General features: G+C 47.0%; 1 protein-coding gene across 1 annotated transcript in view; it reads left to right on the top strand.

Moving 5' to 3' along the window:
• The first annotated feature begins 1,396 nt into the window (after positions 1-1,396).
• Positions 1,397-24,944, top strand: part of LOC149457019 (sulfotransferase 1B1-like) — a 67,104-nt gene continuing 43,556 nt past the window's right edge. The window contains exons 1-5 of the mRNA XM_089684176.1: positions 1,397-1,527; positions 11,331-11,511; positions 17,807-17,935; positions 18,016-18,113; positions 20,569-20,695. Of these exons, the coding sequence (XP_089540302.1) occupies positions 1,513-1,527; positions 11,331-11,511; positions 17,807-17,935; positions 18,016-18,113; positions 20,569-20,695 (550 nt within the window). The 5' untranslated portion in view covers positions 1,397-1,512. The remainder of the gene's footprint in view (positions 1,528-11,330; positions 11,512-17,806; positions 17,936-18,015; positions 18,114-20,568; positions 20,696-24,944) is intronic.

The following is a 24,944-nucleotide window of genomic DNA, read 5'->3' as shown; positions in this document are numbered from 1 at the left end:
CCCAACATCCTCCTTATCAACTCATGGTGTCATTGGTTGTCAGGACGCTGGCGGCTAGAAGGTCGTAATGGCGCACAATGAAAACCTATGGCTGTGTGTAACTAAAAGGCCGGCTTGCTCCACCCGCTGGCTTGTATACAAGTTTTGGGCAATTTTTAGACATTTTGCCAAGGCACCCCTGAAGAAACCTCAAGGCACCTCAAGGCCTGGGCACCCTCGTTGAGAAAGGCTGATGTAGGCAAATATGACAAGCAAAATCTTGCCCAATATGTTGATTTCCTATCATCATCGGCACCATCTAGTGGTAATAATGTGGTATTTTTCTGATTAAAATATTTCAGAAAAAAAAAACATATTATGGGCACTAGATGGAGCTGAAAATCAAGCTGTTAACCAAAATATGGTCAGAACCTGTGATTGCCGGTAAATGCTTTTGACATTAACCCAACAAATGTTTTAATAAATAGACCCCTATGTGTCCATGAGTCTAATGAGAGCACCAGACCAAAGAATTGTGAGCTCAAATGCTTTTAATAATGGTGTTAATTCACAAAAAGGAAATGTACAGTGTGTTTGGGGGGGGGGGGGAATCAAACATTGTACATAGTTGGAATGACTCAAAAAATGGCATCACCACAATTATTTTGAAGATCAGCAGTGGAAAATGCTCAGGAGCAAAAATGCATTGTGCTATTTTTGAGTTCTCCCAACTACATACAATGAAATGGCCTGGAAGGCCGCGCTCGGCCCTCGGGCCTTGTGTTTGACACCTGTGGATTAGACTATACACGTATTTTTTATAAGTGCTTGCAGTAACTTTCACTCAACCAGGGGTGTCAGAGGGGCTGAGCGTGTTCTTGGAATTGAGAACCCATTTACCAAGCGGCTCCTTTGGAGGCAGCGCCACAACTTTTTTCTTTAATCCTTTCCCGGTCTATCCAAAACAAGGAAAAGCTTTTTTTTTCTATAGATAGGCTGTTAATGCTGATCCCTGTACCTAGTAAACCAACAGGAATGGAAGACACCTTTCTCAGCTCCTGAGTGCACATAACTGTATCGAAGACCGGAATGGTCAGTAGCCTCTCCGTTCAGACATAGGGGCGACTGGACAATTATGATAATCACCAGACTGAACACGTCATATTCTGGTAGAAGCCCAAACGTGACCAGTCCTTTGTAAGCGGATGTGCGTCTAGGAATTAGGACGAGGTCAAGTAAACGCACATGTTGTTGTTTTGTTTTCCTGTTGGCCGCAATGTGATAGGAAGATATGGGGAGAGGAAAAGTTTCTTAGTTTTCCTGCATTCATTTCCCCAGGGAGCGGGCTGTTTATTATTAATGGGAACGGGGCACATGAGTACGCAGTGTGCTCTCTGCTGAGCTCTGCCCTCAGCTTCACTCTCCCGGGGGAACCCCCCCCTCTGTGACGTCATACACCGTATTTATATTTTATTTGGATACTTCTGCAGTCAGTAAAGCCAGAGCCGAGGCTGGAGAGAGGCAGCACACACAATGCAGAAGCCTGATGTGAGTAATGCAAGGGATCAGTTTGGGATTTGTGGAGGCGAGGGTGCAGGGCGAGGTAAGGACGGGTGGAGGCGAGGGTGCAGGGCGAGGTATTGACGGGTGGAGGAGAGGGTGCAGGACGAGGTATGAACGGGTGGAGGCGAGGGTGCAGGGCGAGGTAAGGACGGGTGGAGGTGAGGGTGCAGGGCGAGGTAAGGACGGGTGGAGGCGACGGTGCAGGGCGAAGTATGGACGGGTGGAGGCGAGGGTGCAGGACGAGGTAAGGATGGGTGGAGGAGAGGGTGCAGGACGAGGTAAGGACGGATGGAGGAGAGGGTGCAGGGCAAGGTATGGACAGATGGAGGCGAGGGTGCAGAGTGAGGTATGGACGGGTGGAGAGGAGGGTGCAGGGTGAGGTAAGGATGGGTGGATGCGAGGGTGCAGAGTGAGGTAAGGACGGGTGGAGGCGAGGGTGAGGTAAGGACGGCTGGAGTCGAGGGTGCAGGGCGAGGTAAGGACGGCTGGAGTCGAGGGTGCAGGGCGAGGTAAGGACGGCTGGAGTCGAGGGTGCAGGGCGAGGTAAGGACGGATGGAGGAGAGGGTACAGAGTGAGGTATGGACGGGTGGAGATGAGGGTGCAGGGCGAGGTAAGGATGGGTGGAGGCGAGGGTGCAGGGCGAGGTAAGGATGGGTGGAGGCGAGGGTGCAGGGCGAGGTAAGGACGGATGGAGGAGAGGGTGCAGAGCGAGGTATGGACGGGTGAAGATGAGGGTGCAGGGCGAGGTAAGGATGGGTGGAGGCGAGGGTGCAGGGCGAGGTAAGGATGAGTGGAGGCGAGGGTGCAGGGTGAGCTAAGGACGGGTGGAGGAGAGGATGCAGGGCGCGGTATGGACGGATAGAAGCGAGGGTGCAGGGCGAGGTATGGATGGGTGGAGGCGACGGTGCAGGGCAAGGTAAGAACGGATGGAGGAGAGGGTGCAGGGCGAGGTATGGACGGATGGAGGAGAGGGTGCAGGGCGAGGTATGGACGGATGGAGGAGAGGGTGCAGGGCGAGGTATGGACGGATGGAGGAGAGGGTGCAGGGAGAGGTATGGACAGGTAGAGTAGAGTGTGCAGGGTGAGGTATGGATGGAGGCGAGGGTGCAGGGCGAGGTAAGGATGGGTGGAGGCAAGGGTGCAGGGCGAGGGAAGGACGGGTGGAGCACAGTCTCACTTCATAGCAGGCACAATAAATGTGTTGTACTCATCCAGTGCTGGGATAAGGTCCTTTTCAGCACCCAAGACAAAAGGATTAAAGTGCACCTCCCTCATAATGGACTGGGAACCACCTTGGGCAGAATAGGTTGCAGGTCCTGACGTTTTGTGCGCCCCTTCTGTTGAAGAGCCCAATGCAACTGCCGCTTCTGCCTACTACCTGACTCCTGCTCTCTGTGCATTACGCCCTGCTGGGCCCCGTACTTTGTGTGCTACTCACTTTTGTTCCCAGCACTGTGTGCATTATGTACACCCAGCCACTGCACCCTGTGTGTTTCACACTCCTGATCCCTGCACACTGAGCACTATCCACTCATGACCCCTATATTCTGTGCCTTACATTCTCCTGACTCTTGCAGTCTGTGCATTATGCCCTGCTGATCCCTGTGCTTTGTGTGTTACTTCTAAACCTCAGTATACTCTGTGCATTATGCACTGCTGACCCCTGCACTCTGTGTGTTACACATTCCTGATCCCTATGCTCTGTGCATTGTGCACTGCTGGCCCCTGTGCTTTGTGCATTACATACTCCTTACCTCTGTACTCTGTGTTTCGCAATCCTGATCCCCTGCCCTCTGTGCATTATGAACTCCTGACCCCTGCACTCTGTGTGTTACACACTCCTGACCCCTGCACTCTGTGTGTTACACACTCCTGACCCCTGCACTCTGTGTGTTACACACTCCTGACCCCTGCACTCTGTGTGTTACACACTCCTGACCCCTGCATTCTGTGTGTTACACACTCCTGACCCCTGCATTCTGTGTGTTACACACTCCTGACCCCTGCATTCTGTGTGTTACACACTCCTGACCCCTGCACTCTGTGTGTTACACACTCCTGACCCCTGCACTCTGTGTGTTACACACTCCTGACCCCTGCATTCTGTGTGTTACACACTCCTGATCCCCTGCCCTCTGTGCATTATGAACTCCTGACTCCTGAGCTCTGTGCATCATACACTCCTGATCCCTGCACTCTGTGCATTAGACACACCAGACACCCTGCACTCTATGTATTACATACTTCTAGCCCTTGCAATCTATGTATTTTACTTTTTATTTCAGGTACTTATATAACACCATCAATTTACGCACATTCATACACATACTAGGGACAATCTAGACCGGGGCCAAATAACCTACCAGCATGTCTTTGCAGTTTGGGAGGAAGCCGGAGTACCCAGAGGAAACCTATGCAGGCACAGGGAGAACATGCAAACTCCAGGCAGGTGGTGCCGTGGTTGGGATTAGAACCAATGACCCTAGTACTGCCAGGTGGAAGTGCTAACCACTTAGCCACTGTGCTGCCCATATATATTACACACTCCTGACCCCTGCACTCTGTGTATTACACACTCCTGACCCCTGCACTCAGTGTATTACACACCTGACCCCTGCACTCTGTGTATTACAAAGTCCTGACCCCTGCAATCTGTGTATTACACACTCCTAACCCCTGCACTGTGTATTACAAAGTCCTGACCCCTGCAGTGTGACATGGACTCCTGAATCCCTGGCTCCTTATATCATGCACTCCTGACCACTATGCTTTGTGTATTACACACTCCTTACCCCTGCACTCTGTGTATTGCACAGTCCTAACCCCTACACTCTGTGTATTACACACTCCTGACCCCTGCTCTCTGTGTATTACACACTCCTGACCCCTGCACTTGGTGTATTACACACTCCTGACCCCTGCGCTCTGTGTATTACACACCCCTGACCCCTGCGTTCTGTGTATTACACACCCCTGCGCTCTGTGTATTACACACTCCTGACCCCTGCTCTCTGTGTATTACACACTCCTGACCCCTGCACTTGGTGTATTACACACTCCTGACCCCTGCGCTCTGTGTATTACACACTCCTGACCCCTGCGCTCTGTGTGTTACACACTCCTGACCCCTGCGCTCTGTGTGTTACACACTCCTGACCCCTGCGCTCTGTGTGTTACACACTCCTGACCCCTGCGCTCTGTGTCTTACACACTCCTGACCCCTGCGCTCTGTGTCTTACACACTCCTGACCCCTGCACTCTGTGTATTACACACTCCTGACCCCTGCACTCTGTGTATTACACACTCCTGACCCCTGCACTCTGTGTATTACACACTCCTGACCCCTGCGCTCTGTGTATTACACACTCCTGACCCCTACGCTCTGTGTATTACACACTCCTGACCCCTGCGCTCTGTGTATTACACACTCCTGACCCCTGCACTCTATGTATTACACACTCCTGACCCCTGCGCTCTGTGTATTACACAGTCCTGACCCCTGCGTTCTGTGTATTACACAGTCCTGACCCCTGCGCTCTGTGTATTACACACTCCTGACCCCTGCGCTCTGTGTATTACACAGTCCTGACCCCTGCGCTCTGTGTATTACACACTCCTGACCCCTGCACTCTATGTATTACACACTCCTGACCCCTGCACTCTATGTATTACACACTCCTGACCCCTGCGCTCTGTGTATTACACACTCCTGACCCCTGCGCTCTGTGTATTACACACTCCTGACCCCTGCACTCTGTGTATTACACACTCCTGACCCCTGCAGTGTGATATGGAGTCCTGACTCCCTCACTCCTTACATAATGCACTCCTGACCACTGTGCTCTGTGTGTTGCTGGAAGGGTAGTTATAAGATGCAGTGTAACAGTGCTGGGTGGGCAGATATAAGTGTCAGTGTGCCTGTGCGGGGACGATGCAGTTAGACGATGCAGTGCACTGTGGACCCATCTCATAGATGGGCAATAATGTGACATATATGCGTGGTATAAGGCCGGGCTATACTCTAGAAGTCATGGCTGACAGATCCCATCACACGCTGTCACACGGCCAGCTCTCCCATTGTTCATACATTGCCTGCAGCCATCCGAGGCTCCAGACTGAACAGAAACAGGAAACCAGCAGCTGCAGGACAGCGCAGATTGTTGATCCAAGAGTATGGGATCGCCTTCGGGGATGAGAAGGAATTCTCCCTGTGAGAGATGGAGGGAGCTGGTTGTATACGGGGCCCGGGCCCTTCTCTGGGCCGTCTGCAGGTTGGGGCGCTGCAGATGCCGCTTTGCAACGTATTTATTTTGGCCTTTTGGTTGATCTGGATGGACAAGTTTCTTTTTTTTTTTCAGAGCAAACAATGTAACTATTGGATCAGCCAGAAGAGAAAACAAGCATGTACATTGTTACTACACGCTACACGCTACACGCTACACTGCTTCAACATGTGACACACAGGGGTGCAATTATCACATGCAATACATCACAATTCACCCAAAGTGCATGTACATTTGTTGTGTGCAAATGGGGCAGAAAAATGAATGTTCGGCTATTTCCTGCTCTGGTCTAAGGGTTTTCATTGAATTAATGTGTAAAAACAGTGAAACAATAAAATTATTATGATTTGTGTATAATTATTTGTGATTCATTCCATGTTTTGCGCTGTTTTATTGTTTCACTGATTTTTGGATTTTTATCAATCTTTTTGATTCTTCTCAAGGCACAGCAGCATTCACTTTCAATTTTTCACATTCCTGTGACGCAGGTTGTTGTTGTTTTAATGTGTAAAAAGAGCCTTTGGCCATTAGATGATACGAAGTATTGGGATGATGGGGGGGGGGGGGGGGTTCTGTTATACTGATCGCCCTCTTGTGGCCAAATGAGGTATTTTCTGTTTTAATTCAATGAGAAACATTCCACCAGGTCAGGAAAAAGACAAACATTATGTATCTTTGTACTAATTATCTATCTCTTATAGTTATTTATACTGTATCTGATAGTTACAGCATCTCTTTATATCTTCTATCAATTAAGCTGTATTATTTTATTTATTTCATTTACTTATATAACGCCATCAATTCACGCAGCGCTTTACATATATATTGTACATTCACATTAGTTCCTAACCCTCAAGGGGCGTACAATCTAAGGTCCATAACTCACATTCATACATACACATACTAGGGACAATTTAGACAGGAGCCAATTCACCTACCAGCATGTCTTTGGAGTGTGGGAGGAAACCGAATTACCCGGAGGAAACCCACGCAGGCACAGGGAGAACATGCAAACTCCAATCAGGTGGTGCCGTGGTTGGGATTTGAACGGACGACCCCAGTACTGCCAGGCAGAAGTGCTAATCATTTAGCCACTGTGCAGCCCTATGTATTAAACAGTCCTAGTAGTGTATTACTATTATTATTATTATATCGGATTTATAGTTTCAACAATTTGCACAACAATCTATCAAGTGATCTACTGTATCTATGAAACTATTTATATAAACTGTATATCTATCTATCTATCTATCTATCTATCTATCTATCTATCTATTATCTATCTATCTATTATCTATTATCTATCTATCTATCTATTATCTATCTATCTATCTATCTATCTATTATCTATCTATCTATTATCTATCTATCATCTATCTATTATCTATCTATCTATTATCTATTATCTATCTATCTATCTATCTATCTATCTATCTATCTATCTATTATCTATCTATCTATTATCTATCTATCATCTATCTATTATCTATCTATCTATTATCTATCTATCTATCTATCTATCTATCTATCTATCTATTATCTATCTATCTATTATCTATCTATCATCTATCTATTATCTATCTATCTATTATCTATCTATCTATCTATCTATCTATCTATCTATCTATCTATCTATCTATCATCTATCTATTATCTATCTATCTATCTATCTATCTATCTATCTATCTATCTATCTATCTATCTATCTATCTATCATCTATCTATTATCTATCTATCTATTATCTATCTATCTATCTATCTATCTATCTATCTATCTATCTATCTATCTATCTATCATCTATCTATTATCATGCAGGATTTATATAGAGCCAACAGTTTGTGCAGCGCTTTACAATATAAGGGAGACATTTCAGTACAGAAGGAATAGGAGGACCCTGATCGTGGAGCTTACAATCTATCTATCTATCTATGATCTACAGGTGAAACTCAACAGGTGAAACTCAAAAATTAGAATATGGTGCAAAAGTTCATTTATTTCAGTAATGCAACTTAAAAGGTGAAACTAATATATGAGATAGACTCATTACATGCAAAGCAAGATAGTTCAAGCCGTGATTTGTCATCATTGTGATGATTATGGCTTACAGCTCATGAAAACCCCAAATCCACAATCTCAGAAAATGACAATATTGTGAAAAGGTGGAATATTCTCGGCTCAAAGTGTCCCACTCTAATCAGTTCATTCAGCCATAACACCTGCAAAGGGTTCCTGAGCCTTTAAATGGTCTCTCAGTCTGGTTCAGTAGGAATCACAATCATGGGAAAGACTGCTGACCTGACACCATCACTGACACCCTCCATAAGGAGGGAAAGCCTCAAAAGGTCATTGCAAAAGAAGTTGGATGTTCCCAAAGTGCTGTATCAAAGCACATTAGTAGAAAGGTATGTGTTGGGGACTTTCACAAGGAGTGGACTGAGGCTGGAGTCAGTGCATCAAGAGCCACCACACACAGACGGATCCTGGACATGGGCTTCAAATGTCGTATTCCTCCTGAACAACAAACGTCAGAAGCGTCTTACCTGGGCTAAAGAAAAACAGACCTGGTCTGTTGCTCAGTGGTCCAAAGTCCTCTTTTCTGATGAGAGAAACTTTTGCATCTCATTTGGAAACCAAGGACCCCGAGTATGGAGGAAGAATGGAGAGGCCCAAGGACCCCGAGTATGGAGGAAGAATGGAGAGGCCCAAGGACCCTGAGTATGGAGGAAGAATGGAGAGGCCCAAGGACCCCGAGTATGGAGGAAGAATGGAGAGGCCCAAGGACCCTGAGTATGGAGGAAGAATGGAGAGGCCCAAGGACCCTGAGTATGGAGGAAGAATGGAGAGGCCCAAGGACCCCGAGTATGGAGGAAGAATGGAGAGGCCAAAGGACCCCGAGTATGGAGGAAGAATAGAGAGGCCCAAGGACCCCGAGTATGGAGGAAGAATGGAGAGGCACAAGGACCCCGAGTATGGAGGAAGAATGAAAAGGCACAAGGACCCCGAGTATGGAGGAAGAATAGAGAGGCCCAAGAACCCCGAGTATGGAGGAAGAATGGAGAGGCACAAGGACCCGGAGTATGGAGGAAGAATGGAGAGGCCCAAGAACCCCGAGTATGCAGGAAGAATGGAGAGGCACAAGGACCCCGAGTATGGAGGGAGAATGGAGAGGCCCAAGGACCCCGAGTATGGAGAAAGAATGGAGAGGCCCAAGGACCCCGAGTATGGAGGAAGAATAGAGAGGCCCAAGGACCCCGAGTATGGAGGAAGAATGGAGAGGCCCAAGGACCCCGAGTATGGAGGAAGAATGGAGAGGCACAAGGACCCCAAGTATGGAGGAAGAATGGAGAGGCCCAAGGACCCCGAGTATGGAGGAAGAATGGAGAGGCCCAAGGACCCCGAGTATGGAGGAAGAATGGAGAGGCACACACTGCAAGATGCTTGAAGTCCAGTGTGAAGTTTCCACAGTCTGTGTTGATTTGGGGAGCCGTGTCATCTGCTGGTGTTGGTCCACTGTGCTTCATTAAGTCCAGGGTCACCGCAGCCGTCTACCAGGAGATTTTGGAGCACTTCATGCTTCCTTCCTCAGACAAGCTTTATGGGGATGCTGACTTCATTTTCCAGCAGGACTTGGCACCGCCCACACTGCCAAAAGCACCCAAACCTGGTTCAATGACCGTGGGATTACTGTGCTTGATTGGCCAGCAAACTCGCCTGACCTGAACCCCATAGAGAATCTATGGAGCATTTCCAAGAGAAAGATGAGAGACATGAGACCGAACAATGCAGAAGAGCTGAAGGCCGCTATTGAAGCATCCTGGTCTTCCATAACACCTCAGCAGTGCCACAGGCTGATAGCTTCCATGCCACGCCGCATTGAGGCAGTAATTGCTGCAAAAGGGGCCCAAACCAAGTACTGAGTACATATGCAGCTTCTACTTTTCAGAGGTCCGATATTGTTCTATGTACAATCCTTGTTTTATTGATTGCATGGAATATTCTCATTTTCTGAGATTGTGGATTTGGGGTTTTCACGGCTTGAACTATCTTGCTTTGCATGTAATGAGTCTATCTCATATATTAGTTTCACCTTTTAAGTTGCTGAACTGAAATAAATGAAGTTTTGCACCATATTCTAATTTTTCGAGTTTCACCTGTATTTGTATCTCATTGGCCTACCCAAGTGCAGGCTCTCCCCGCTCCAGACCATCCTGAACTCAGCGGCCAGACTCATCCACCTCACCACCCGCTCCACCTCTGCCACCCCCCTCTGCCTCTCCCTCCACTGGCTCCCGATTGCCCAACGCATCAAATTTAAACTTCAAATCCTGACCTACAAAGCCGTTCATAACACTGCCCCTGACTACCTCACCAACCTGATCCCCAAGTACCGCCCTACCCGTACCCTTCGCTCCTCACAGGACCTCCTTCTATCCTGCTCCCTGGTCTCCTCCTCCCATGCACGACTGCAGGACTTCTCCAGGTCCTCCCCTATCCTCTGTAACTCACTGCCCCAATCCATCCGACTGTCGCCTTCCCTCCCCACATTCAGGCGCTCCCTCAAAACCCATCTCTTCAGGGAAGCCTACCCCACCCTCACCTAACGGCCATCCTCCCTCATTCCTCCCACCACTTCATCCCCCTCAGCCACTTCATTCCCCTCAGCCACTTCCTATTGTTCCACTACCCCCTCCCTCCTAGATTGTAAGCTTGAAAGAGTAGGGCCCTCTTACCCCTCGTACGCTGTCTGTTTTTGTTGTACTGTGCCATGTATTGTCCCCCCTATTGTACAGCGCTGAGCAAACCCTTTGGCACTATATAAACTCAATGTAATAATAATAATAATAATATTTGTCTATCAATGCTGTGATGAGCAGAGCTTCCCAGCAGCCATTCAGCAGTTGTCCATCAGGTGGAGACAGAGAGCTATCCATAAATCTGTATGGAACTTCTTGGCCAGAGTTGGCAGGTCAGGTCTTCTATGATATACATTATTCTGTGTTTCTTCAATCGAAAATATCAAGGATTTTAATGTAGTCTGGGATGGCAGATGTGACATTGGCTGAGTTATAATAATGCCCCATGTTATTGTGGACCTGGATTTCCACCTGAAGATTGGGCAGTGGTAAGTATGTCTGTGAAGGTGGCTCAATCAGGCGATTATAAGGAAAAATCCGACCAATAATTTGTACCTTATAAAAGGAAATACTCTTTCACTGGCAGAATAGCAGCTAAGCACAAGTCTCTGATGTATCACTTTGTGTGAACGTTTGCCTCATATTATAATTCACTGACTATGGCTGCCTGAGTGTCATGCTACGATTGTATAAATTATTTCATATTTTAATAAATAAAATATTTTTTTACTTTTTTTATTGTAAAAAAAAAGAAGAATGCTGTTTATGTATGCTTTATTTTTTTTACATGTATATTTAAAAACGATCATTCAACAATGGAGGATAAAATAAGTGACAGCATCTCATTTTTCTGATGTTCCTGGTATAGATAACGCAGGAGGATTATGCCGCCATCCTCGACAAAGTCCCGGAAGGTTTATTCTACAGGTTCCCGCTGAGTGTAGTGAACGGAGTACCGCTAATGAAACCCATCGCGGATCAATGGGAAGGTGTCGAAAAATTCCAAGCCAGACCAGACGATCTCCTCATAGCGACTTATCCCAAGGCAGGTAAGAGAGGATTGGGTCTATGCTGACTCATTGCTGGAATTGTCTCTCTAACCCCTTGTGGTCACCATACTTTCTCTAAGTTAGAACAAGAAAGCATAACCCTGACCAGGGGCGGACTGACAACTCATGGGGCCCCCGGGCAATAGGAAATCATGGGGCCCTTGTGTCCTTGCCCACACTCAAACCACACCCTAAAAAGCCTATAAAAGGTACCAGGGGCATCTCATGGGGCCCCCTACTGACCCTGGGCCCTCGGGCAGTGCCCGAGTGCCTAAATGGTCAGTCCGCCCCTGACCCTGACCATACACAGAGCAAATTTCAGCCAGATCCTGATGTGTCCTCCCACCTGACATCCTTCCGTTGATAAATTGAAGGAGCTGGGTGGATAACTGTTGGCCAAACAGTGGCTGCATCCAATCAAATGTAGGCACTGTTCAGGTATTTAGGCAGTATTGGCTGTTAAAATACAATAGTCGTAGCTGGAGATTTGTCTATCTGCTCTGCTTAGCTTGGATGGAGGAATCTTCTTGATGCACGTGTTGATATCTATGCTGGGGTTGCCACCTCATCCCTTTAAAACTGAACACATATTAACCACTTCCCGTCCGGCCCATGTATATAAACGGCCGGACGGTGGCAGTGCAGGGTCAAGTGGCCATTTATAAATGTCCTCCCCGTTCCCTGCTTGTGCGTGCTCCCTGGGAGCACGCAGCACCGCAATCCGGTGACCGCTGTGTCCTCAGGAACACCGATCATTGTACGGGACCTCTGTCCTGATCATGTGATCACTAATTAACCAATCTGTGATCACATGAAGAGTAGTAAGCAAGATGTCACTTCTTACTTCATTACTTACTACTTGTGAAATCTGTGAATGATCACCAAGGCCACATGGTACAGGGCTATTCACAACAGCCTTGTACCATGTGACAAGCTGTGACCAATCACAGCTCACACAGTGTTTCTCAATGGCTGCAAGAATGCAGCCAGAGAGAAGGAGAAATGATTGATTTTACAGCCTTTATGGGTGTAAAAGCAATCCGTATAAAAAAAAAAAAAAAAAAAAAACCTAATCACCCCCCACAAGTGGTAGTGTGACTATGGTAACACTATACTGCTAGGGTGACAGTATGTAAAAAAAACCCCAAAACAAATAATATAAAAAATTGAAATTTAAAAAAAGTTAAAAAAAAATTAGAAAAATTATAATTTTTGGTTATAAACTAATTTGGGTTATTTTCTTTTTACTAAAAAGATAATTGAATAAATTGTGCCCAAGATTTATGATGAAATATTTATTTGCAAAATTTTATAAGAAATACACTTTTTTTCAAAATTTTAGGACTTTTTCATTTATATAGCAAAAAAAAATCCCAGTGGTGAATAAATACCACCAAAATAAAGCTTTATCTGTCTCAAAAAAATGCTAAACATTTCATATGGGTACAGTGTTGCATGACCGCGCAATTGTCATTCAAAGTGTGATAGCGCTGAAAGCTGAAAATTGGCCTGGACTGGAAGGGGGTGAAAGTGTCCGGACTGGAAGGGGGGAAAAGTGTCCGGACTGGAAGGGGGGAAAAGTGTCCGGACTGGAAGGGGGGAAAAGTGTCCGGACTGGAAGGGGGGAAAAGTGTCCGGACTGGAAGGGGGGAAAAGTGTCCGGACTGGAAGGGGGGGAAGTGTCTGGACTGGAAGGGGGTGGAAAGTGTCCGGACTGGAAGGGGGGGGAAAGTATCCGGACTGGAAGGGGGGGAAGCGTCCGGACTGGAAGGGGGGGAAGCGTCCGGACTGGAAGGGGGGGAAAGTGTCCAGACTGGAAGGGGGGGAAGCGTCCGGACTGGAAGGGGGGGAAGCGTCCGGACTGGAAGGGGGGGAAGCGTCCGGACTGGAAGGGGGGGAAGTGTCCGGACTGGAAGGGGGGGAAGCGTCTGGACTGGAAGGGGGGAAAGTGTCCGGACTGGAAGGGGGGGAAAGTGTCCGGACTGGAAGGGGTTAATTATACAGGTTCTCTGGCTGATTAAGGTGGTTAATTAAACTTACTTAGTGCCTTATTTCCAATAAATTAGCCTCAGAACCCGTGTGGTTAATATGTGTTCGGTATTAAAGGGATGAGGGGGCAATCCTAATCTATGCCTCCACGGTCAGCTTTAGGGTCATGCATGGAAAGGTCAGTTTGTTCAAGGGAAGAATTATATAATCAAAGTTCTTTCACAGGGCTAGCTGAAGCTCAAGTCAAGCTCAGAAAGCAGGCCAAAGTCAGGGTGGGCAGTGTAGGCTCAATTCAAGTTCAGGAAGTCTGACAAGGTCAGTGCGGGCAATGTGGGCACAAGTCAAATTCACAGAATAGGTCAGGACAGGCAATGAAGGTTCAAGTCAAGTGTAGGAAGCAGGCCAAGGTCAGGCAGGCAACGTAGGCTCAAATCAAGTGCAGGAAGTAGGCTTAGTTGAAGGCAGACAATATAATCTCAAGTCAAGTGCAGGAAGCAGGCCAAGGTCAGTGCAGGCAATGTAGGGTTAAGACAGGTGAAGGAGTAGGTCAAGGTCAGGGCAGGATTTGAAGGCTCAAGTCAAATGTAAGAAGTAGGCCTAGGACAAGGCTGCCAATGTAGATTCAAGTCCACTGCACGAAGTGTAGGTTCAAGTCAAATGTGGGAGATTTTTTTTTTTTTTACAGATACTTATATAACGCCATCAATTTACGCAGCGCTTTACATATATATTGTACACTCACATCAGTCCCTAACCCTCAAGGGGCGTACAATCTAAGATAAGACAAGCTTAAGTTTATGTAAAGTGCAGTAAGCAGACCAAGGTCAGGGCAGGCAATGTAGGCTCCAGTCAAGTGCAGGAAGCAGGCCAAGTTCAGTGTAGGCAATAAAGGGTCAAGGCAAGTGCAGGAAGTATGCCTAGGTCAAGGCAGGCAATATAGACTGCAGTCCACTACAAGAAGCAGTCCAAGGTCAGAGAGAAGGTTCAAGTTAAGTTCAGTTTGCAGCAGGGCATCCAACAAAGGCTTAATACAAAGACAGGAAGCAAGGACTGGGGAGGGAAGGAAACGTAAGCTCAAGTCAGAGCTGATAATGTAGACTTAACCTCTTGGCGCCGGTCGAACGCAAATGTGCGGCCTCCCGGGGTCTGGGCCTAGACGACGAGCAGCCGTGCATTTGCGTTCTATTAAAAAAACACATATGTGCTGAGAGCGCGCGTCCTGCAGTGGTGAGATTAACGGCTTCCGAACCGTGCTATAGCCGAAAGATGGCTACAGCGCAGTTGTCTAGTTCTGGGAGGACGTCCATGGATGCCCTCCTAGAACACGTCCCCTGTGCGCCCCCAGCGGCACGCACCCAGCACCCTATGGACACAGATGATCACGTGATAAGGTTGTGTTGCGGTTTGGGCACTCGGGCTCAAAAAGGTTCGCCATCACTGTACTTTTCCATCTGTGGCAGTGTTGTGCCCTGCCACACCCAGGATTCTCATCCAGGCAGGTTGAGGGGCTCCAGGGAACTTGTGTCATTCAGAGGAAACTGACTTTTCAGTTTCCTCATTGGTTGGTAAAACCTGGTTTTGGAACTGAAGCCTGGAGATTTTGTAGAGATCTGGAAAGGATGAAATCTCCAATCCTGGGTTCATGTTTAGAGAACCACCAGCACACTAAGGCTGCATGCACACTGGCTATTTTTAGGCTCCTAGAAGCCCCTAGCAGCTATTTATGAGCATTTTTTTCTGCCCCAAGAAGCAAATAGTGTTATCCTATGTGTCCATGCACACTATTGTAGGCTAGAAGCATTTTTCAAGCGTCAGCTTCTAGGAGCCAGGAGTGTTTTTGGAAGTGATTTGCTAAATGCTCCTAAACGCTCCTAAATGCTCCTAAATGCCTGGTGCCGTGTCATTAAGAACGGATGACCCATCAGTTGCCAGCGAGGTTCCCAAGGTTGTAGGGAAGAGGCCATTGTCCCAACCAACATGGGGACTTGGGAGCTTTGGAGCCACTACCCCCCCATGCTGAAGACATGTGGCCTAGTATGGTTCAGGAGGGGGGGGGGTGATTGCTTTTTTTGGCCTGCCAAGCTGCATGCTCGGATAAGGGTCTGGCATGGATTTTGAGAGGGACCTCCACGTCATTTTTAAAAAACATTTTGTTGTGGGGTTCCCCTGAAAATCCATACCAGACCTACAGGTCTGGTGTGGATTTGTGGAGGAACCCAGGCCATTTTTTTTATTTTGGCATGAGCTTCCCCTTAAAATCCATACCAGACCTGAAGGACCAGTTATGGATTGAGCAGGGGGACCCCTACCCTGTTTTTCTTCTCATTTTAATTGCTGGCAATTCTTTTGTTTACATTCAGCTGTCATCAGGGAATCCCGCTGACAGCTGATGAGTCATTGGTTGTTAAGGACTCGGGTGGTTTTTTAAAGCGGAGTTCCACTCAAAAGGGGAAGTTCCACTTTAAGGACTGCTCCCCCGCTCCCCATTAAGGATTGGCACCTTTGGGGAGCGTGGGGGGAGCGGGTACCTGAATTTGACACTCCCACTTCCGGTCCGATCGCCTAGGAAGGTGTCCTCCCTCCCTGTAGTCTTTTGGGACACGTGACAGGTCCCAGGAGACTACAGGACCATTCATGAAGCGCAGTGCTACTCGCGCATGCGCAGTGGGTACCCGGCTGTGAAGCCGCAAGTGCCCACACTGAAGATGCCGGCCTCCTGGAATACAGATCCAGGGGACACACCGCGGGACCAGGGGACAGGTAAGTGGCTGTTTTTTAAAAGTCAGCAGCTACAGTTTTTGTAGCTGCTGACTTTTATTTTTTGATCGGTTGAGTGGAACTCCGCTTTAACTCCTAGTGTGCATGGAGCCTTATTGAGCAGGTATGTGCTGGGTTTTTAGGAGAGACCTGACTGTGGTTCTGGGCTCCACCCTGGCAGACAGAGGAGGTCCTTGCCCACGAGTCAGAAGAGCTCCACCTAGGAGAAACAAGTGGGCACCAGAGGCTGCAAGATATGTGCTGAGAGTTTGTGAGAAGATTGTCTGGAGGACACAGACAGGGGCCTAAAGGGCATGGCCAGAGCAGTAGTGTCGAATGTGTGTGAATGGGATGTGTGTGAATGCTGAAAACTCCCTTCGAGGGAAACTCCTTGATTTTGATTTTCTGGAACTGCAGTGAATCTTTCTTTTTGTAAATTTGGGCAAGAACAGCACTTAAACAGAAGAAAAGCGGATGGTGGTGTCCTTAAAAGTTTTATCACTTGAAGTGAGATCTCACACATCTTAATCTTGTTTCGGTAATATGGAAATGGCCATCGTACATATACTAAGATATAAATGTGTGAGTTAGCGAGCGCACCAAATAAAGCTGCTAATGCACAAAAAGGAACCACAAAGCCTTTCTAAGAATACAACATAAAAAATGGGGTGTGCAGCGCTATACAGATAAACACACTATCATAGATATGGCAAAAAAGGAAGAAGTCCTGTAAACTGAATGGTAAACAGTCCGAGGTAATATATATGATTTCAATCCAAATGGGTATATTGCAGTGATGCAGTATATATGACTTCAATCCAAATGGGTATATTCCAGCATCCTGACATGAAGGTGTAGAAAAATTGCCCACTCACCGGAAGTGCAATTTTAATGTGCACATAGAAATTCCATGTAGCCGGAGGTCCCGTGAAGGTACAGCCTGATGATAAAGGTATCCTCTGGTGGTTATTGAGGTGACAGCTGCCAGGGATGATGGTCTGGACCTATTTCCCAAATCCTCCAGCCTGGGCAGACTCCTGGAATGCTGGGCTGAGATGTGAAGGCTCAGTGCCAGGTAATAGAGATGAAAACGCTCATAGTGTAGTAATGTAAAATTTATTATGAATATTATGGTATAAAAATAAGCGTACAGGGTGATTGTAACCAATACAAATAATCATGAGCTCTTGAATACACTGACCAGTGGATAAATATGATGGCCACCGGACCTCCTGATCCGGTGGCGTGACGTCAAGGCGTGAAGAGGCTCCTCCTAGACGCGCTTTGTGTAATAACACGTCTCCTGTAGGGGGCCAAAAGGCTAGCTTTTTAAGGGCCTTCTTCACAGGCAGGACAACCTCCTATAGTCTGTCCTGATTAACACCTGGTTCGGCAGTAGTGGGTAAAGTTCTCCAGAACTCAACAGAAACCTTCCCTACTGTATTCAAAACAAAAGAAGAAAGTGTTGGATGGAGTTCACCTTTACGGTCACCATCATTAATTTTTTTCCCCTTATATTTTCTTTCCTTCTTCTCTGAGGTTTCTCCAGGCACTACATGGATGCAAGAGATTGTGGACTCCATAATGAACAATGGTGAATTAGAGAAGAACAAGCGTGCTCCCACCCATGTACGTTCTCCATTTCTGGAGATCTGCTCTCCACCACCCGTTCCTTCCGGTGAGTGTGGTTTCTCAGACACAGTGTTTGGTTGATTAAATAATGGACTTGGCATTAAAAATTTTCATTCTTCTCTTCAGGCGTAGAAGTCTTGAACAATACTCCATCCCCCAGGCTGGTAAAAACCCATCTGCCCTATGAGTTGGTACCGAAATCTTTTTGGGAACATAAGTGTAAGGTAAGAGTTTGAATCGGATAAATAGTGTGATGTATGAACATACCACAAAATGTGACACAAAATAAGCAAAAATTACCAATGGAAAAAAAAATGTGTTCTGAGAAAACGTTTTCTTTGGCCCTGTATTTACCAGAAATTGATTGGTTGTCTGCTATTATTACAAGTGACCATCACCTGCACATTTAACCCTTTAAACTCACGATGGCTGTCATGTATTTTAACAGAAACATGCACTGTCTATAGCTTCTGTGTTGTTTAACAATGTCATTATCACTTGCTGCCACACTCAGAGAGGAATGTAACAGGGTTTACAGTAGTTTCTTCAAAGAGGTAGAGTTTTTTATTTCTAGCTAGAGCATTCAGAGATTCTGCTTAACAATTGAAATCATTTTACTGAAAAAAAACAGGTGCAAGAAAAATGTAAAATATATTACACTGTACTCATAGGAAACAGCAAAATAAAATGGCTTAAAAGTGAAGCATACTTCACCTTTTCAGAAAAAAATTAAAAGATGAACTAACACTCTACAGCCTGAGCTCCTGAACTCCTGTCAACCCAACCCCACCACCACCATCACCACCACCACCCTTGCTCCCGGTCCTGGGTTTCCTTAAATCTGTGGGTTTTGAGCTGTCAGTGCCGTCCCAGCCAGTGTATCTGTCTATTGATTTTATATTCCTGTTCTTCTCCCTCTTCTTTCTGCAGGGCTTCCAGGACAGATCAGTGCTATTCTGATTGGTCTGCTTTAGCACAGAGAATCTCTCAGATCTGTCCTGGAAGCCCTGAAGCCCAGAAGAAAGAATGAGGAGAAGACTGGGTTTTCAAATCTTCAGAATGCTGCACTGGCTGTGTGGGCCCACCAAGGTAAGTACTGGTATTAGTAGGGTATTAGTTCACCTTTTTCATTTTTTCTGAAAAGGTGAACTTACACTTTACTTAGAGTCCACCTGGTCTGCAGTACAGTTCAGAGTTCGTATCACTTGAAGATGAAATCCAGTCTGATGCTGTAAGAGTCCCTGGCCCTCATAAATGACTCTTAATATTCCTTGATAGCTCCAGTGGTAAAACTGGAGCCCTCTTTTCATGTCTTTGGACAAGGTGTTGCAAAACTAATCTCATCCAATAAAAAGGTCTGAGGGGTGCGATGTAGGTGTTCTAGAATATTTTGTTGTGCCCAGCAGAAACACCCTTGTTGCTCACTATCCTTGTAAACACTCAGCTTTTATTGGACAATGCTTCACAATTTGAAAACCAGCACATCCTTCAACAGGAAGAAATTATGATTTGTTAGAGACTAAGCTGGATATACTTTATATCTGATGTAAATGTTTCTCCTAGGATTCCTAATGTGTCTCAATAGCCTTCTAGGCATTGTAATATAGTTATGATTGGTGTCTAACTGATTGGTATCTTCTTCTACATTGATATAACCAGGGATTTTTTTCTCCAAGAAAAGGTGCAGGTACTCCCCCTTTTCAAATCACCACTTGTCTCCACCCATACCCACCTTCAAGCACCATCCCTTTGCTTCAACCGCCCACCCACTTCCCAGTACTGTTCCTTTTAGAGAAAACAGAACCAAGTATCACTTTGTGATGCTAAGTAATTTGTATGAAATTTGTTAATAATAATAAAAAAAAAGCTGTAAAATAGATCTGCAACAAAATACCCCCCAAGAACAATAGATCCTAGCCATACAAGACCCCACCAGCAACAATAGATCACCCAACAGCCAGCATTACTAGATCCTTTAGCAGTCAACAACCATAGACCCCTCCTTCAACAAAAGCCCCCTCCCAGCAACTATTGATCCCCTATCAGCAACGATTCCCCAACAGCCAGCATCAAAAGACCCTCCAGCACACCCCAACATCCCTTACCATCACATACGTTCAGTGATGGAGGTGTCAGAACTGCGCTCCCCCGCAAAGCCCTGGATATAACCATTTTCAGGAAGGTAACTCCACTACAACAGGAATTATGAAATATGTAGGAAAATGAACTCTGTAGAATTCGGCTGTAGGTCAGTATAGGTCACCAGCAACCCATCCCCACAGATGTCTTCCTCAACTTGCACACCAGACCATTGGCAATGTGAGTGTTTTACGACAGGGCCTCATCCAGAAGACCTTTGAAGACCATGGGCTAGTGAGGGATTATGATGCCTTTGCTTCCTTCTAATGGGACAGCTTAATGGCAAATGCATTGACTCCTTGGCTGTTTAGCACAGGCAGGAGATTTAAATCTGACCGTCTTGTTATGGACTTCACCCATCTTCCTCACACAGTTTGGGGTTCTTCAGGCCTCACTCTCACTATAGTAAAGTTTTGGACTTACCAGCCTAGTGTGGTCAGCAAGAACAGTACATTACATGGGAGACTCCAAGATCACCAACACTTTAGGAATACCTTTGAGCATATGCGAAGAACTGATGGTGTGCCTCACTATTTGCAGACAATATACGTTGCTCGGAACGCGAAGGACAACGCAGTGTCGTACTATTTCTTCGATCTGATGAATAAAACTCAGCCTGACCCCGGGACCTGGGATCAGTACGTGGAAAAGTTCCTAACGGGTGAAGGTATGTGAAGGCCTCAAGTATATATGTAAACTCGATCACCAAAATCTCACGTAAGTTTTTACATCGTGTTACATTTTCAGTTGTCTTTCAGATAATAACTGGTGATCTTGGTATGAAGATCCTTGTGCGGTAACTTCCTGTTACAGGGTGGCAACGCTCTGTCCCTGTAGCCAATTGTTCTCCTGCATTGTCACCTTGTCGAATGGGCTTGCCATGGAGATCACAAGTGGCTGTTTCAACACACATTAAGCCGGTTAGGTCCACTATTGTCACCATTAGGAAACCCGATTTGATGGCTTGAGTTTCATATTAAATGTAACGGAGTGCTTCGTTTCTGGGGAAGAGGAGTGGCCCCCACGTGGCTTCTATTGTTTTAAAGTGTTACTAAACCTACAACAATAAAATCAGTCTGTATATGCAGTAAAGCATGCTTGTTATACTCACTGTGGAAGCTAAGGGATTAATCCTCTGCATTGTGTAAAAAGGATGGTTCATCCTGTCTTCTCTGATCCTCCTCTTCTCCTACTGTTCCCAATCCATCCACTGATAGTACAGAGCTCTAGAAGTCACTATGCACATGCTCAGTTTAGTGTGTATGGCTAGGGAGGTTTTTTTTTTTCTTTGGGAGAATGCATGTGATCAGTACTGGGCCAATCAGCACTGTCCAGACAGAGGGTCAGGGGTCATGCAGCCTCATAGGATACACAGGGGAAAATGAAAACTCCTACAAGATTAACCAGTGCACTGCTAGACACTGATAGAAGTCACAATACTGCAATACACTGCTGATGAGAAAAGGGATTTAGCGGTTTATATTTACTAAAATAACGCATTTCCATGTTGTGTGTACTGTGGGAGACCGGACATAGTGAATGCAGGGTCCGGGGAGACCAGATAAAGTGAATGCAGGGTCCAGGGAGACCAGATATAGTGAATGCGGGGTCCGGGAAGACCAGATATAGTGAATGCAGGGTCCAGGGAGACCAGATATAGTGAATGTGGGGTCCAGGGAGACCAGATATAGTGAATGCGGGGTCCGGGAAGACCAGATATAGTGAATGCAGGGTCCGGGGAGACCGGATATAGTGAATGCAGGGTCCGGGGAGACCAGATATAGTGAATGCAGGGTCCAAGGAGAGCGGATATAGTGAATGCAGGGTTCGGGGAGACCAGATATAGTGAATGCAGGGTCCAAGGAGAGCGGATATAGTGAATGCAGGGTCCGGGGAGACCAGATATAGTGAATGCAGGGTTCGGGGAGACCAGATATAGTGAATGCAGGGTCCGAGGAGACCAGATATAGTGAATTCAGGGTCCGGGGAGATCAGATATAGTGAATGCAGGGTCCGGGGAGACCAGATATAGTGAATGCAGGGTCCGAGGAGACCGGATACAGTGAATGCAGGGTCCGGGGAGAGCGGATATAGTGAATGCAGGGTCCAAGGAGACCAGATATAGTGAATGAAGGGTCCAGGGAGACTGGATATAGTGAATGCAGGGTCCAGGGAGACCAGATATAGTGAATGCAGGGTCCGGGGAGAGCAGATATAGTGAATGCAGGGTCAGGGGAGAGCGGATATAGTGAATGCAGGGTCCAGGGAGACCAGATATAGTGAATGCAGGGTCCGGGGAGAGCGGATATAGTGAATGCAGGGTCCTGGGAGACCAGATATAGTGAATGCAGGGTCCGGGGAGAGCGGATATAGTGAATGCAGGGTTCAGGGAGACCAGATATAGTGAATTCAGGGTCCGGGGAGACCAGATATAGTGAATGCAGGGTCCTAGGAGACCAGATATAGTGAATGCAGGGTCCTAGGAGACCAGATACAGTGAATGCAGGGTCTGGGGAGACCAGATACAGTGAATGTAGGATCCGGGGAGAGCAGATATAGTGAATGCAGGGTCCGGGGAGAGCTGATATAGTGAATGCAGGGTCCGGGGAGAGCTGATATAGTGAATGCAGGGTCCGGGGAGTCCGGATATAGTGAATACAGGGTCCGGGGAGACCTGATATAGTGAATGCGGGGTCCGGGGAGAGCAGATATAGTGAATGCAGGGTCCGGGGAGAGCGTATATAGTGAATGCAGGGTCTGGAGAGAGCAGATATAATGAATGCAGGGTCCAGGGAGAGCGTATATAGTGAATGCAGGGTCTGGAGAGAGCAGATATAATGAATGCTGGGTCCGGGGAGACCAGATATAATGAATGCAGGGTCCGGGGAGAGCGTATATAGTGAATGCAGGGTCTGGAGAGAGCAGATATAATGAATGCAGGGTCTGGGGAGAGCGGATGTAGTGAATGCAGGGTCCGGGGACAGTGGATATAGTGAATGCAGGGTCCGGGGAGAGCAGATATAGTGAATGCAGGGTCCGGGGAGAGCAGATATAGTGAATGCAGGGTACTGGGAGAGCAGATATAGTGAATACAGGGTACTGGGAGAGCGGATATAGTGAATGCAGGGTCCGGGGAGAGCAGATATAGTGAATGCAGGGTCCGGGGAGAGCAGATATAGTGAATGCAGGGTCCGGGGAGAGCGGATATAGTGAATGCGGGGTCCAGGGAGAGCGCATATAGTGAATGCAGGGTCCGGGGAGAGCGGATATAGTGAATGCAGGGTCCTGGGAGATCTGATATAGTGAATGCAGGGTCTGGGGAGAGCAGATATAGTGAATGCAGGGTCCGGGGAGACCAGATATAGTGAATGCGGGGTCCGGGGAGACCAGATATAGTGAATGCAGGGTACTGGGTTTAGTAACACTTATATATAAGTAATGTGACCCTCAGAAACACTCTTTTATGGAAAGATTTCTTGTCCCTGAAACTGCATTTAGATTATACTGTAAATGAAAGCTGAACTCCATGCACAAAAGCCTCCATTTATATATGTTCCGCAATAGCCACAGACTATATAAATCCATTGCATGTCTTCGCAAACCCAGATATTGACTGGTTGAAGTAGCAGTGACATCATCACTGTGCTGGACATAGCCTGTGAAGAGAACAGAGATGTAGGAGGGCCCAAGCAGGCTCCACCAACTATGGGCTACCTATAGAAAACTACAGCAGGGGGCAGAGACAAGACTAGTCACACTGCACAAGGAGAGAGATCAGCAGTGAGCGGTCTTTATTACAGCAAGTCTCACACTGGATGATGGCACAGATCTGGAAGAAATACACAACTCTCACTAAGATTTAAGGACGAATACACAATGAATGTACACGGCTCAAAAAATGAAAGTAACACTTTTTAATCAGAGTATATCATCAAGTCAATGAAACTCCCAAGATATTGATCTGGTCAGGTAAGTAGCAGAGGGGGTTGTTAATCAGTTTCAGCTGCTTTGGTGTTAATAAAATTAACAACAGGTGCACTAGATGGGCAACAATGAGATGACCCCCAAAACAGGAATGGTTTTACAGATGGAGGCCACTGACTTTTTTTCCCTACTCATATTTTCTGACTGTTTTTCACTAGTTTTGCATTTGGCTAGGGTCAGTGTCACTACTGGTAGCATGAGGCCATACCTGGACCCTACAGAGGTTGCACAAGCAGTCCAACTCCTCCAGGATGGCACATCAATACGTGTCATTGCCAGAAGGATAACTGTGTCTCCCAGCACAGTCTCAAGAGCATGGAGGAGATTCCAGGAGACAGGCAGTTACTCTAGGAGAGCTGGACAGGGCCGTAGAAGGTCCTTAACCCATCAGCAGGACCGGTATCTGCTCCTTTGTGCAAGGAGGACCAGGATGAGCCCTGCCAGAGCCCTACAAGATGACCTCCAGCAGGCCACTGGTGTGATTGTCTCTGACCAATCAGAAACAGACTTCATGAGGGGGCCTTAGGGCCCGACGTCCTCTAGTGGGCCCTGTGCTCACTGCCCAGCACCATAGAGCTGGATTGGCATTTGCCATTGAACCCCAGAATTGGCAGGTCCACCACTGGCGACCTGTGCTTCTCACAGATGAGAGCAGGTTCCCCCTGAGCACATGTGACAGACATGAAAGGGTCTGGAGAAGCCATGGAGAACGTTCTGCTGCCTGTAACATGGTTCAGCATGACTGTTTTGGTGGTGGGTCAGTGATGGTCTGGGGAGGAATATCCATGGAGGGACGCACAGACCTCTACAGGCTAGACAATGGCACCCTGACTGCCATTAGGTATCGGGATGAAATCTTTGGACCCATTGTCAGACCCTATGCTGGTGCACTGGATCCCGGACTCCTCCTGGTGCAGTGGGTCCTGGGGTCC

The sequence above is a fragment of the Staurois parvus genome, unplaced genomic scaffold (genome assembly GCF_062004578.1).
Source record: "Staurois parvus isolate SC_StPar_1 unplaced genomic scaffold, SC_StPar_1.0 ptg000338l, whole genome shotgun sequence".
Taxonomy (NCBI): Eukaryota; Metazoa; Chordata; class Amphibia; order Anura; family Ranidae; genus Staurois; species Staurois parvus.
Note: the sequence above shows the minus strand (reverse complement) of the source record. Positions and strands in the feature narration are given on the sequence as shown.